The sequence below is a fragment of the Helianthus annuus genome, chromosome 17 (assembly GCF_002127325.2).
Source record: "Helianthus annuus cultivar XRQ/B chromosome 17, HanXRQr2.0-SUNRISE, whole genome shotgun sequence".
In the NCBI taxonomy this organism is placed as follows: domain Eukaryota; kingdom Viridiplantae; phylum Streptophyta; class Magnoliopsida; order Asterales; family Asteraceae; genus Helianthus; species Helianthus annuus.
Window position 1 is genome coordinate 179,733,710 of NC_035449.2, and position 14,984 is coordinate 179,748,693.

The 14,984-nt window shown below is 35.4% G+C and overlaps 1 protein-coding gene across 1 annotated transcript; it reads left to right on the forward strand.

Annotated features, from left to right (window-relative positions):
• Positions 1–738: 738 nt before the first annotated feature.
• LOC110926316 (phosphoglucomutase, cytoplasmic) lies at positions 739–14,586 on the forward strand. The gene is made up of 18 exons (XM_022170064.2): positions 739–893; positions 985–1,083; positions 4,278–4,415; positions 5,784–5,897; positions 5,972–6,034; positions 6,129–6,248; positions 6,822–6,922; positions 7,010–7,069; positions 7,154–7,253; positions 9,072–9,226; positions 9,321–9,416; positions 10,496–10,559; positions 10,643–10,724; positions 12,189–12,364; positions 12,890–12,966; positions 13,183–13,315; positions 13,418–13,534; positions 14,309–14,586. The coding sequence occupies exons 2-18, from the start codon at positions 1,003–1,005 to the stop codon at positions 14,378–14,380; spliced, it is 1,749 nt and encodes a 582-aa protein (XP_022025756.1). The 5' UTR covers positions 739–893; positions 985–1,002; the 3' UTR covers positions 14,381–14,586.
• Positions 14,587–14,984: the final 398 nt, after the last annotated feature.

Genomic DNA, 14,984 nt, shown 5'->3' on the forward strand with positions numbered 1-14,984 from the left:
CACATCAGTAATTTAACTAGAAGGGTCTAGTTAAACTCTCACCTCATTGCTATGTAGACGGTGGAGTTTTAACTAACCTACCATTTAACAAACACGGTGTATATTTACTGAAAAAGGTGTTGAGATAACACCACGTGATTGGTTAAAGATAATATAAACAAAGAAAATCTCTCTATCTCTCAATCTCACCCTCATCTCTCTTTCTCTCTCTCTATATATGTTTGCCTATAACACCCGTTAAAGGCTATAAGGTTATTGGGTGTGAAGGATGGTAGTTCTCAAAGGATGATCCGCGATGTAGGCGTCCACATAAGTGGATGTGGGGATGAGCCTTAAAGGGATGGACCTTAATATATATGTGTGTGTGCGCGCCTCGCGCGCTTGTGTGTTAGTACAAAGAAGAGAAGTGTGGAGTGTCACAGGCGGCAGGAGGCCGACGTTGGCGACGTGTCGACCCAGAGGGGGCGGTGTGGACGGAGCTCGCCGGCCCAGGGACGAGCCCCACACCCCGTAGTCTAAGGAACCAACTATAGCGGCCCCTTTTGGCTTCTCGGCGCGGTGTGCCAGGCGTTAAAGCCTTGATGAGGAAGCGGGCGTGTGTCCACACCGTATACCCCAAGTTTTAAATCGAACCAAACCGCCAAAACCACTAAATTGCAAAACCTGAACTTTGAACCGAACCGTTTGAATCTCAAACCGACCAAACCAACATACTTATTCACTTTAACCGGTCTCTCAGATCCAACGGACAAGATGAGCGTGTGAACCGTTCTGTATCGACGAGCGGTTGCAAATAATAGAAAATCCCCCGCCACGTGTTTCCGTATATCTCACTCTCTCCATAACCATCACTCACTCTCTTCATCTTCTCGCCAACCTTCCTTAATCTCTCTGTAAGCCTCTCTCTCCCTCTCTCTCTCTCACACACACACACACATCTACTATATGTATAGCTCGATCGTGTTATAATCATTAACATCACAGGAAAAAAGCTCAACAGCAATGGCGAATTTCACCGTCAATCGCGTCGAAACATCGCCAATTGAAGGCCAGAAGCCTGGTACATCTGGACTCAGGAAGAAGGTTAGTTTGCTGTTTGCCCTAATTTGTATTTCATATGATTAGATTTCGTTTTTTTTACGTAGATCCGTAGCTTTTTATTTGAATTTTGTGCTGTTGATTGTGTTATAAGTTTTTAGTGATATTGATGCGTGTTTGAAAATTGAAACGAGATCGGATTGTGTTTTTGATTGTTACAGATCGTACATTTAGATTGTGGTGTTTTGATGTTGATTGTGTTATAATTGTTACTGTTGTTGATGCGTATTTAACGCGAGATCAGATTGTGTTCGTGTTTGTTACAAATCGTACATTTAGATTGTGGTGTTTTGATGTTGATTCTGTTAGTGTTATAGTTTTTAGTGCTGTTGATGCGTGTTTAAAGTGAGATTGGACTGTGTTTATGTTTGTTCCAGCTCGTACATTTAGATTGTGGTGTTTTGATATTGATTGTGTCAGTGTTATAATACTTTAGTGCTGTTGATGCGTGTTTAAAGTGAGATCGGATTGTGTTGATCTTCGTTCCGGATCGTACATTTAGATTGTGGTGTTTTGATGTTGATTGTGTTAGTGTTATAGTTTTTAGTGTTGTTGATGCGTGTTTAAAGTGAGATCGGATTGTGCTTATGTTTATTTCAGATCGTACATTTAGATTGTGATGTTTTGATGTTGATAGTGTTAATGTTATACTTTTTAGTGCTGAAGTGAGATCGGGTTGTGTTTATGTTTATTCCAGATCGTACATTTAGATTGTGGTGTTATGACGTTTATTGTGTTAGTGTTATAGTTTTTAGTTATGTTGATGCGTGTTTAAAGTGAGATCGGATTGTGTTTATGTTTGCTCCAGATCGTACATTTAGATTGTGGTGTTATGACGTTTATTGTGTTAGTGTTATAGTTTTTAGTTATGTTGATGCGTGTTTAAAGTGAGATCGGATTGTGTTTATGTTTGCTCCAGATCGTACATTTAGATTGTGGTGTTATGACGTTTATTGTGTTAGTGTTATAGTTTTTAGTTATGTTGATGCGTGTTTAAAGTGAGATCGGATTGTGTTTATGTTTGCTCCAGATCGTACATTTAGATTGTGGTGTGTGATATGATGGATCTGTATTCATATGTGTTATTTTGCACAGATCTGTATGATGATGATGTGTGTTGGATTTGAATTAGGGAAAAGTTGGTTTGATTTGAAAATGAAGTGACAGTTTTAATGGACTGGAAAGTTCATAGTGCTTCCTTCCAATAGAAGAGTCCACTTTGTTTTGTTTATGGTTGTTTGTAGTAAACTGTTTTATGCCAAATTTTAAATTCAGAAAATGTTATGATTAAATTTCCAAATTGATAAAGCTGACTTTGATTATGGGGCAAAGGTAGCTTTACAGAAAGTGTCATTTCTTGTAGTCCTAAGATATTTATTCAGTAACTTGGTACTGGATATTCATTGATGGTTTAAGACAATAAGGCAGTGCATTTCAGCAGTTGGCTTCAAATTTCCTATAATGTTCTTCTTTAAAACATTTTTAGTAGTTATTTTATGTATGTCCCATTTTGATGAACATTGTGTCAGTTTTCTTTTACATATGCATACTTTTTTTTCCGAATCAACAGTCCTATAAAAAAACAGTTTGTAGAAAACAAGACTATCATCAGATGGACAAAGAAGCTCCTAAAGTTGCATGCCACACAAGTGTTTGTTGCAACTAAGGATCAATGGAGTATGTCTAGGTAACATAGTTGTCAATAGCGATCGTAGCGATCGCTATAGCGCGCTACGTAGCGTATAGGTCCAGTGTCGCTATTTGGGTTGTAGCGATGAATAGCGAGAATAGGGACACTTTATTTATTTATTTATTTTTTAAATATAAATAGCAATTAGATATAGCTATAAAATAGGTGGATTTTAGGTTTTTGTTAAAAACACATGTAAAATAGCATATATACCAGGTATTTTGATATAATATACATCTAAAATTTTTGAAATTCTTTTTTCTAGTGTATCGCTATTTATAAAATAGCCACCCGCTATTTATCGCTATTCGCTATGTAGCATATAGGTATCTTATCGCTATTTGTCGCTATTCGCCATTAACAACTATGCTAGGTAACAGTGTAACACAGTCACTCCACATAGGTTCTTAGATAATAAGCAATTAAAATTAGAATAAGCTTCCTTAAGGCTATAGATTAATTAGAAATTAGGATTAGAGATGTGTCTAGAGTCCAGTGTAAACTAAAAAAGCTGAGTTATGCGTCTTCCATAGGAAAATATTTTCATGTTAAAGGTTTCACATTGAAGTAGAGCCAATAGTCCACTTCTTGACCAGGATCCAACGGGTCATCCACAACAATTGTTCAGCCCCGGGGGGGGGGGGGGGGGGGGGGGGGGGCAGGGGTTTGTCTTTGGAAGGTTAGGGTTTGCAATTCAGAAAGGGGTGGTGGCGCAGCTTGTTGCCCATCTACCTTCTGTTTTGATGTAACTTGGCAAGTTCTTTAGTGAAATAGACAAAGTTACGTGTTTTTTTTTAAAAAAACCCAGACAACAACACAGGTGAAAAATCTTTGAGAGTCAAATATTTTGTTATATGAGTCGACCAAATGCCTTTGTAGAAGGTGCTGTAGCTTGTACAAGTCATATATCTCTAAACTTCCATCCGAATTGTCTAGTGTAGGGTTTATAAATAAATGTAAAACTTCTTTAATAGATGCTAAGATAGACAAATGTGGGTATTCTTTTTTCCTTTACGTTGATTCGTATTTCAAGATGATTAGACAAATAATACGCTAGTAATAGTTGGCTAAAGAATGTGTTATGTAATAAGAAACGTGCATTAGTGTTGTTCTTTTACCATAACATAAACATACCTTGACGTATATTAAATATGCATCCTTCTTTACTGTTATGAATTAATATATACTAGCAAAAACTCTGGATATCAAATATGTAGGAATGTAGGATACAACCATAGTTATACGATCGACATCTGCTTACATCAATCACGAGTCTAGATGTAGATCACTTAAATTAGTGACAAATTTGAATGGAGATGTGGTATTTTTTATATCCATATTTATGTAGTACTTAAATATAGTTAAAACTTAAAAGGGTCCACTGCCCCATGCCCATACAGTAGCCCACATCGGGCATTATAGGTGTCATTAGTTTTTTTAGCAGCCAGCACGACTGTAATAGTAAATTTTTGTTGCTTTAAATTTTCAGGTTAAAGTATTCACCCAACCACATTACTTGCATAATTTCGTTCAATCGACATTCGATGCCCTTTCTGCAGAGAACGTTAAAGGTTCTACACTTGTTGTTTCGGGTGATGGACGGTACTACTCAAAGGATGCAATCCAGGTGATTATGTAAAACTTTTTGAATTAACTTTCTAACATTTAATCTTAGAATTACTTCTGGAAATTTCTCTCTAAAACGAGGAAAAACCAGTATTGTTTAACAACTAGTAAATTGCCCCGCACGTTGCCGCGGTGTTTAAACGTAAAGTCATGGTTGTAAAACAAGGTTTCCAAGGCCGAGTACTCTCCGAGTAGTCGCTACAAGGTAGGCTGCCGAGGCGACTTTCTTCGACTCCGCCTAATTACTCGGAGTCGGTCAAACGCGGTCAACTTCGGCCAGAATTGGATCTAGTAGGTCAACTCGGGTCTAGTTTGACTTAAATAATAATAAAACATAATTTCTATGCCCATCATATTAAAAATGAATATCATTTTCACGTATTTTGTTATAAATATTAGTTAATTTATGCTATTTGACATATAGATAACCTCCAAAAAGTAATTTCTTTGTAATTTAACATGTCCGAGTACTCTCCGAGTACTCTCCGCCTAGACCGAGTACTCTCAACTCCCCGGTCGACCGACTAGGGAGCGCCTAGCGACTTTTGCAACCATGCGTAAAGTACCTCGAATTTATTCCATCTAATGAAAACATATTATATTTTACCCGACTGGTTTCTGAATAAAAATTATGTCAAAACGTAGACCAACTGAACATGTATATAAATAAGCATGAAAACGTATTATATTTGACTAGACATATTTCCGAAGAAAATTTACGTCGAAACGTAAACCGACTTGAATTTATACCGACACATGCATAAAAATACGCATGTAAGAAAATCGTTTTTTTAAGTTAAAGAATGGTACGGCGCGTTGCGACGGTGTCGAAACGTAAAGCAACTCGAATGTATACCGTCTAATGTAAACATATTATATTTGACCCGACTCGTTTCCGAACAAAATTTACGTCAAAACGTAGACCAATTGAAAATGTACATAAAAATAAGCACGAAAACGTATTGTATCTAACCCGACTCATTTCCGGAAAAAAAAATTACGTCAAAACTCAAAACGTAGACCAACTGAAAATGTACATAATAATAATAGGATAAGAACATATTATATTTGACCCAACTCATTTCCGGGAAAAATTTACGTCGAAACGTAAATCAACTTGAATTTATACCGACACGTACATAAAGTAAAACTCGATTACAAAGTCTTTAGAAACCCTTAAGGGGTTGTAAGTGTCAATGTTGAAAGTTGAGGGGTAAAGTATACAAAAATATAAAAACACAAAAAAGACTAAAAAAAAGTCAAATTACTGTTCATGTAACGTAATTGTAATATTACTAATGCTGGAACCACATAGCTGTTTACTTGTTTTCTTTTTCCTAGTGAACTTATATAATCTCAAAAACTGCAGATTATAATCAAAATGGCAGCTGCAAATGGTGTAAGACGCGTTTGGGTTGGCCAAAATGGACTTTTATCCACACCTGCTGTATCAGCAGTTGTAAGGGAACGAATTGGGGCCGATGTAAGCTTATCCGTTTTAAATTCCTCTCTACCAAATGGTAACGTAGCTTAACATTAACACTTCTAATGTTTTAGGGTTCCAAAGCAAATGGGGCATTCATATTGACAGCTAGTCACAACCCTGGTGGGCCCAATGAGGTATGTTGTAAATATGCTTATAAGCAGCAAAACCATGAACATGATATAAACAGTGGAATTAAATCAATTTATATTTTCATGCCCATTTTTTCAGGATTTTGGAATTAAATACAATATGGGAAATGGTGGGCCAGCACCCGAAGGAATTACTGATAAAATCTTTGAGAACACAAAAACAATAAAGGAGTATTTTATTGCAGAAGGCCTACCTGATGTAATCTAAGTCGTCAAGCTATAAGTAAATTAATAAAAAAAGATATATTAGAGTAAATTGCATTTTACGTCCTTTAAGTTTGAGCCAAATTACAGGTGTTGTTCTTTAACGAACGAAATTACACTGGATGTCCTTTATGCTACTGTTTCTCATCAGGCAGTGTCCTTTATGCTACTGTTTCTCATCAGGCGGTGTCCTTTTTCCCTAACCCAGTTAATTTTTTAGTTAACTCTTAACACATGCCACCCACATGAGGGCATAATGGTCATTTTCACTTATTTTGTTGTTAATATATACTATTATTTTTGTTTAAATTTGTGGTAGTTATTAAGTGAAAATGACCATTATGACCTCATACGAGTGACATGTGTTAAGAGTTAACAGAAGAAAATTAACTGGGTTAGGGCAAAAGGACACCACCTAATGAGAAACATTAACATAAAGGACTTCCGGTGTAATTTCGTTAGTTAAAGGACAAAGGTTGTAATCTGGCTCAAACTTAAAGGACGTAAAATGCAATTTACTCTATATTGTATGCACCAGATTGATAACATTCTTGATATGCTTATACAGGTGGATATCTCAGTAACTGGGATTTCAAACTTTTCTGGTCCTAACGGTCAATTTGATGTTGATGTCTTTGACTCAGCAAGTGACTATGTGAAATTGATGAAGTATGCTATAATTCATGATAAAAAGAATGAGTTAAAACTTAAACATCAATGCTGCATTCCACTAATGGTTAAGTGAGTTTTTTTCAGGTCAATCTTTGACTTCCAGTCCATCCAAAAGTTAATTACATCTCCACAATTTAGTTTCTGGTGCGTACTCGCACACTTTTATCGTTTTCTATTATTTGTGTTTATTCGATATTCTGTTAATGCTAATTATGCTGTGATTTATAGTTTTGATGCACTTCATGGAGTTGGTGGAGCTTATGCTAAACGTATGTTTGTTGAAGAGCTTGGTGCAAAGGAGAGCTCGTTATTGAACTGTGTTCCTAAGGTTATTTCTGCTCGTCTAATCCAATCTTATTTGTTCTTTGATTTTAGTTACAAGGGTCAATAAATAAAAAACTTAATTAAGAAAGGGAACTGATTAAATAGGTTGAACAAGTCAACCGGGTTGACGATTGCCCAAAGTCTACTTTTATTGCTTACATTAAATGTTTAGTAAATGTTTTTTTAAAATGGACAAAAAAGTGTTTGTAGGTCAACCCAACCTGGCCACTCTGACCCATTCAAAAAATCTACAACTATTTCTACTTATCTAATCGTCTCATTTTGTTCTTAAATTTTAGCTAAAGTTGACAGTTTGGGCCCGTTTAAATACAAACGGGTTGATTTTGGTTGTGTTAACAGGTCAAATTAAAAATGATTAGCTAAAAGGGGAACTTGTTAAATGGTTTGAACGAGTCAAACTGGTCTTATTTAAGAATGTGGATTATATTTATAGTGCAGGGTTCAAATGAGAAGAAATTTTTTGTAAGAATAAAAAAGAAGAAATTTCAACCAATAAGAATCCTTCATTTTACTTCATTTGATTTTTGTATTTAATATTAGTGTAAGGGTATATTGGTAAACTTAGATAGATCATTAATTGGTAGTCTTCCTTTTTAATAGCTAACGACATTAAAGAGTTAATTACTGTTTTTGTCCCTGTGGTTTGTCAAAAATCACTATTTCAGTCCATTAGTTTAAAAATTGCGATTTCAGTCTCTGTGGTTTCACTTTCGTAACCATTTCAGTCCACCTCGTAACCATTTCAGTCCCTGTACTTAACAGAATAATGGATTGAAATGGTTACGAAAGTGAAACCACATGGACTGAAATGGTTACGAAAGTGAAACCACAGGGACTGAAATCGCAATTTTTAAACTAATGAACTGAAATAGTGATTTTTGACAAACCACAAGGACGAAAACAGTAATTAACTCCTACATTAAATTTGTAACTTATTTAAAAAAAATATTTTTTAAAGAAGAAAAAAAATTAATTTAAAATGTAGGATAAATTACGAGGTGTGTAGGATGAATTACGAGATGTGTAGGATAATTTTCAATATGTTTAGGATAAATTTCAAAACGTATAGGATAAATTTTGTTGTGTGTAGGCAAAAAAATTTTGTGTGGAGGATTATAGTATTTATGACTAATTAATTAGTCAAAGATAATAATAAATAAGATAAGAGAAAAACTATTTAATGTTTTACAATCGTACCCTTTATTCTTTTTCTTCTCAATTTAATTTTCTTCTCAAATGAACCTCCCCCTATATTTATATATAGGGTAAAAATCAAATACAAATGGGTCTTAACATACCAAACATGAGAAGTGAAGGAAGATTTTGTTTTTTTTTTTTTTTTTTTTTTTTTTTTTGTTTTCCATCTACTTAAGCATGATGTTTAGTTGCAAAATGTAAAAAACAAAATCGCGTATTTACTCTAGTAGAGTAATTATGTGTAATTCCACCAGAGTAATTACATATTTACTCTACTAGTGTACACGAATATTTTTTAGATTCTAGGACTAAAATATGTGCTTGACAAGATGGGAAAAAAAAATCCCTCCTTCACTTCTCACTTTTAGTATGTTAAGCTCATTTGTACGATAACCTTACTCTTTATATACACACTTGAATTGTTAATTATTTATGGAAGATTTTAGAAAATGAGATAAAAGATGTTTGCTGCTAACCTGGACTGACCCTGATCATTTCATCCAACACTAAAACAACCCATTGACCCGTTACCCAACTCGCTCGACCCTCCCTATCTAAATTTGTGTTCTACTTTTTTATCCCACTGAACTTTTGATGCAAGCAGGAAGACTTTGGTGGTGGACATCCCGATCCTAATCTAACCTATGCAAAAGAGTTGGTAGCAAGAATGGGATTGGGTAATAATGCTGATAGTAACCCACCAGAGTTTGGTGCTGCTGCTGACGGTGATGCTGATAGGAACATGATCCTTGGTAAAAGGTAAAATCCTACTTGATGCAAAATATGAACTACTACGGTTATCTATTTACCTCTTGGAAGTCTTAGCTGATAAACTTTTTTTTTACGGTTTTAGGTTTTTTGTTACACCTTCGGATTCTGTTGCCATCATTGCTGCCAATGCTGTTCAAGCCATTCCCTACTTTTCATCTGGATTGAAGGGTGTTGCCAGGTTACTCTTTGTTTATATATAACTTTCTTAATTCAACGAATTGTGGCGTGCTTCACTTCTTTTATATAAAACTAGTGGGTTACCACTCGCGCTCTGTAGCGGGTTCGAAACGTAGATAAAAATAAGCAAATCGCGAGAGTTTAAGTTGTTTGATGTTTTAGTTAATGGACTAAACATGTCATTGTTGAAGTTGAGGGGCTAAACATGTCTATTATTAAAGTTGATGGGCTAAAAATGTCTATTATTAAAGTTGAGGGGCTAAAGTTGTTTTAGTTAAGGTGCTAAACATGTCAATATTAAAGTTGAGGGGCTAAAGTTGGTTAATGCCAAAGTTGAGGGGCCAAAGTTGGTTGATGTGACAAAATAGCATATTTATAGTACATATATTATGGCGATCATTCCAAATTTTCATATTTGTGTAGGAGTTTTTTAGAGTTAACTTCCATTTTGCTCCCTGTGATTTGGTCATTTTAACGGTTTTGCCCCAATAGTTTAAAATTAGCCATTTTCTTCCCTGATTTTTCTGACTTATCATCATTTTGCTCCCCGCCTCTAACTCCATCCAAAAAATCCATTAACTAGAAGGGAATTTTGGTAATTTTATAGATAAAAGCAAGGGCATGTAAGTCTTTTCACCTAAATAAACCTATAACTTGTTTATTTACATGTATATAAGTAATTCTTTTCTGATCTCCCATCTTTCCAACCACCATCCACAACCATTCACCACCACCTGCAACTACCATCTGCCGACCACGACTACCGCGACTTTTAACTAAACGTTTTAATTGAGTTAGAGCCAGGGAGTAAACTACCGAAATACCCCTACTTTTAATTGAATGTTCTAACTGAGTTAGAGCCAGGGAGCAAACTGGTGACAAACTCGAAAGATCAGGGAGGAAAATGGCTATTTTTAAACTATTGGAGCAAAACCGTTAAAATGACCAAACCACAGGGAGCAAAACGAAAGTTGACTCAATTTTTTATATCGTCATACCATCATGCAATTACTAAGTTGTGTACATCCGAGTCCGATGGAAACAAATTCTGATTTTTATCTGTAACTTGTTTGCCTGTAGGAGCATGCCAACATCTGCTGCTCTTGATGTTGTAGCTAATAGTCTGAGCCTTAAGTTTTTCGAGGTATTCATGTACATACAGTTTAATTATAAGTACGGATTTAGACCGTTTTCTGTAGTAAACTCACTAAATTTCAATTTTTTTAGGTACCAACTGGCTGGAAATTCTTTGGTAACTTGATGGATGCTGGTTTATGTTCAATTTGTGGTGAAGAAAGTTTTGGAACAGGTAAACTATTTTTTTTTTCCTTTGTGAATACAAAGAAACTTTCAGTTGCATATTAACTATATATTATTTACCAAAATCTTCTCCCCTCACAAAATCATTATTCCTTTTTTTTTCTCTTTTAACCCTTTTACTTTTCAACCTTCCATGTTTAACCCTTATACTATTCATTATTATTTTTTTACCTTTTAACCCTTATTCTTTTCAACCTTTACAAGTTTGTCACAAAGATTTTCATTTTTAACCCCAACATTTTCATTTTAAACTCCAACACGTTTCCACTTTCAACTTTGGTCACAAAATATTTTATTATGGTTTAACGGCCCCGTCGCAACGTGTAGGTCCTAAGTTGACCATAGTTATCGATAGCGAAGATAGCATTCGCTATCGCGCGCTTCGTAGCGAATCGACCATATCTCGCAATATGTTACTTAGCGACTCAATAGCGTGATTATAGCGGGATTCCAACGACAAATTCCGGCTCCGGTGCTGTAATTTCTGCCGAAAACCTGCCGGAAGCCAGGAAGAAGAAGAAGAGTGGCTGAAGAAGAGCGGCTGCTTGTTCTGTGTTTTAACTTTTTAGGGTTAAATAACTTTTTGGATTTTAACCTTTAACCCCTCTATCTTTTCACTAGTTAACATATAGTCTCTAAAACTTGTAAAAATTTACATAAAAGTGTAAAACTAGTTTGTGTATTTTAACATCTAACCACCTCTATCATCACTAGTTTACATTTGGTCCCGAAACTTCAAAATTTATACATAAAAAGTATAAAATTAACATTATATATATAAAATTATAAATAGCTATTTTTTATTTCTTAAATTTTTAACTACCTTATCGCTAAACACGAAATAGCGGGCGTTGTTTCGTCGCTATCGCTACGTAGCATATAGGTACCCCGTCGCTATTTGTCTATATTCGCTATTGATAACTATGAAGTCAAATTAGTTATTCTTTTTTATGTTTTACGTTTCGGTCTAATTTTGCGAGTTAACACGCCGCAACGCGCGTGCATGGTTCAACGCCTTTTATTATTCATTTGTTTACTTTTAACCCATATGCTTTTCATCTTTTACAAATTTGTCACGAAGTGCTTTTCATTCTTAACCCAAACACTTTTCCGCTTTCAACTTTGGTCTCTACTTTTCATCTTTTACAATTCTTTTGTTTTACATTTCGGTCTAAATTTTGCGAGTGAGCACACTGCAATGCGCGTGTGTGGTTCAACGTTTTTGCGTCTATTTTGCCCGTTTAACGGCCCCATCGCAACACACGGATCCAAGTTGACTTATTTATTTTTTTCTATGTTTTATGTTTTGATCGAGTTTTTGCGTCTATTTTGCCCGTTTAATGGCGTGATTTAACGTTTTTACGTTTACTTTTCGTTCGGTTTAACAGTTACGCTGCAAAGCGCAGGTCCAATATACTAGTTATAATAATTTGTTTTCATTTTTATTACACAGGGTCGGACCATATTCGTGAAAAAGACGGAATCTGGGCTGTGTTGGCTTGGTTATCCATTCTGGCTCATAAAAACAAGGACAATCTCGATGGCGGGAAACTTGTGACCGTTGAAGATATTGTGAAGCAACACTGGGCGACTTTTGGCCGTCACTATTATACTCGCTATGATTATGAGGTAGTTTTTACTTCCCAAATTATGATAAAACAAAAACATAACTAAAATAAGAGTAAAATGCCATTTTTGTCCTTGAGGTTTGGCCAGTTTTGCGACTTTCGTCCAAAGGTTTGTTTTTCTGCATTTGGATCCAGTAAGTTTGAAATCTTGTCATTTTCATCCGGCTCGTTAACTCCATCCATTTTTCTCGGTTAAAATCAGGGGTATTTCTGTTTTTTTTTTGTTAACTCTAGAGGCAATTCGGTCTTTTTACATGAAGTGAAAAAGACCAAATTGCTCTTTAAGTTAGCAAAACAGACGGGAATATCTCTGACTTAACGGAGAAAAATGGATGGAGTTAACGAGCAGGATGAAAATGGCAAGATTTCAAACTTTTGGGATCCAGATGCGGAAAAACAAACCTTTAGACGAAAGTCGCAAAACTGGCCAAACCTTGGGGATGAAAATGGCATTTGACTCTAATTAAAATAAAAGAAAATTGCAATAGACATTTACATTGATGAGAATTATTTTGTTCCTCTGAAGAACGTCGATGCGGGTGCTGCAAAGGACGTAATGGCTCACTTAGTCAAGCTGCAATCCTCTATCAGTGATATTAACACGTAAATTTCTTGATTACTTGATGCTTGTTGATAAAAAAAAATTGTTACATTTTTATCTATCTTTGTTAGGGTTGTTTAAATAGCTCGAGCTGATATGAGCCGGCTCGATTGTAAACAAGTCGAATTTCAGCTCGGTAGAGCATTTGGAGCCGAGCTGAGCTGGCTCGTATAATGGAAACTGTTTTAGTTGTTAACTTGAGCTATGTATCTATGCAGTACCTTAAAGGGTATACGATCAGATGTGGCAGATGTCGTCGCTGCCGATGAATTTGAATACAAAGATCCGGTTGATGGTTCAGTCTCTAAAAATCAAGGAATTCGTTATTTATTCGAAGACGGGTCACGTTTGGTCAGTGTTGATTGAGTTATTTATTCACTTTATTTATGTAAAATAAAATATAAAATAGGCAAAACTTTTGAATTTTTCTGAGTGTGTAAATGTGTGTTGTAGGTTTTCCGTTTATCTGGGACCGGGTCAGAAGGTGCCACAATTCGTCTTTACATTGAGCAGTACGAAAAAGATTCGTCCAAAACCGGAAGAGATTCTCAAGAAGCACTTGCTCCTTTGGTAAACTTTTTTATTTTTCTTTTCATTTTTAGGGACAATCTCGTATATACCCTTGAAAACGTGCATAATATCATATTTATCCACTCAAAATATATTACATTTTAAGTGTACTTGTTTTATTAAGTACAATTTTGTAATATGACTATTATACCCTTCTTTTTCTTCTTACAATCTAAACTCTCATATCTTAAAGTTTTAAGGGAAAGCTATAATAAATGTCATAAATTTGAAAATTAGTATATTTGTTATAATGATTTTTTATTGGTTAAATATGATATAATACCAAGTTTTGAGCATATTTATATTACATACAAGGAAATAAGGTTGTAAACAAGCTCGGGCTTCGGCTCGTTAGCTTAGCAGAGCTCGAGCTTGGCTTATTTCTAGCTCTACATCCAAAGCTTGAGCTCAACTCGTTTATTTTTTTTATTAGTTATTTTAATTATATACATATCTATTTGTTTTTAATTTTTTATATAGTTTTTGTTTTATCAGAGTTGTATGTGTAATTATTTTATTTTACAATATATATTAATCATATTAAACAAAAGTTATTAAGTGTTTATGGAAATAATATGCTTGTATATGAAGTTCGGGCTCGTTTATTTATCGAGCTTATTTTAAACTCGGGCACTAGCGGGTACTACTTATCTCACATAACCTTCAATCTGATGATCCCCATAAAATAAAAATTATGTAAATGTCTAAAATCAATATAATATTCTACTATGAGTTTGTTGACCGAGGGATGACCACCGATACGTTTGACTACAGGTTGATGTTGCACTAAAGCTGTCAAAGATGCAAGAATTCACCGGCCGTTCTGCACCTACTGTGATCACATAGATATATATACACATGCTGCTGCTATGAGCCTGTGATCAATACCGTATGTATTTTTTCGTGTTTTATAGCAATAAAGTTGACTTTCAGTGGTGCGGTTCTTGCTTGTTACTTTCACAGGCATCAGTTTGTTGAATGCTTTGATGATTTACAAAGTTTTGTTGTGTTAATCATTCAGTCAGACCTTGAGAATCTTTTGCCAACACCAATTTACTGTTTTTCATTTTGAATATAATAAAACCGAACAGGAAGCGTACCGTATTGGACCCGAATCAGAGCCATATACTCAGTCTGCAAGTGATTTTAAAAGTTGACGGGATTTCTTTGAACCGGCTGGTTGTAAGTAGAGGTGCCCAAACTGGGTTTTTTATTTAACCGGGTCGGGTTTGGTCAACACGTTCGGGTTTTTGACCAGTTTGGCTAGGTTTTTTTTTCGAGTTTTGGCCAGTTCGGGTCCGGGTTTTGACCGGGTACAGATGGAATCGGTTCCGGGTCGGGCCGGTTTGGTTCCTTTTTCTAAAACCCGGGTCTGGAACTGGGCTGTAACCATGGGTCGGGTCCGGACCCGGTTTTTTTTGTGCACCTCTAGTGTAAGCAAACCAGAAAA

Bases quoted from the DNA above. Each gene is read 5' to 3' on its own strand.
- LOC110926316 (XM_022170064.2), top strand. From the start codon at position 1,003: ATGGCGAATTTCACCGTCAATCGCGTCGAAACATCGCCAATTGAAGGC. The intron at 4,416-5,783 runs GTGATTATGTAA...CAAAAACTGCAG, and splicing joins ACTCAAAGGATGCAATCCAG to ATTATAATCAAAATGGCAGC. The intron at 10,560-10,642 runs GTATTCATGTAC...CAATTTTTTTAG, and splicing joins TGAGCCTTAAGTTTTTCGAG to GTACCAACTGGCTGGAAATT.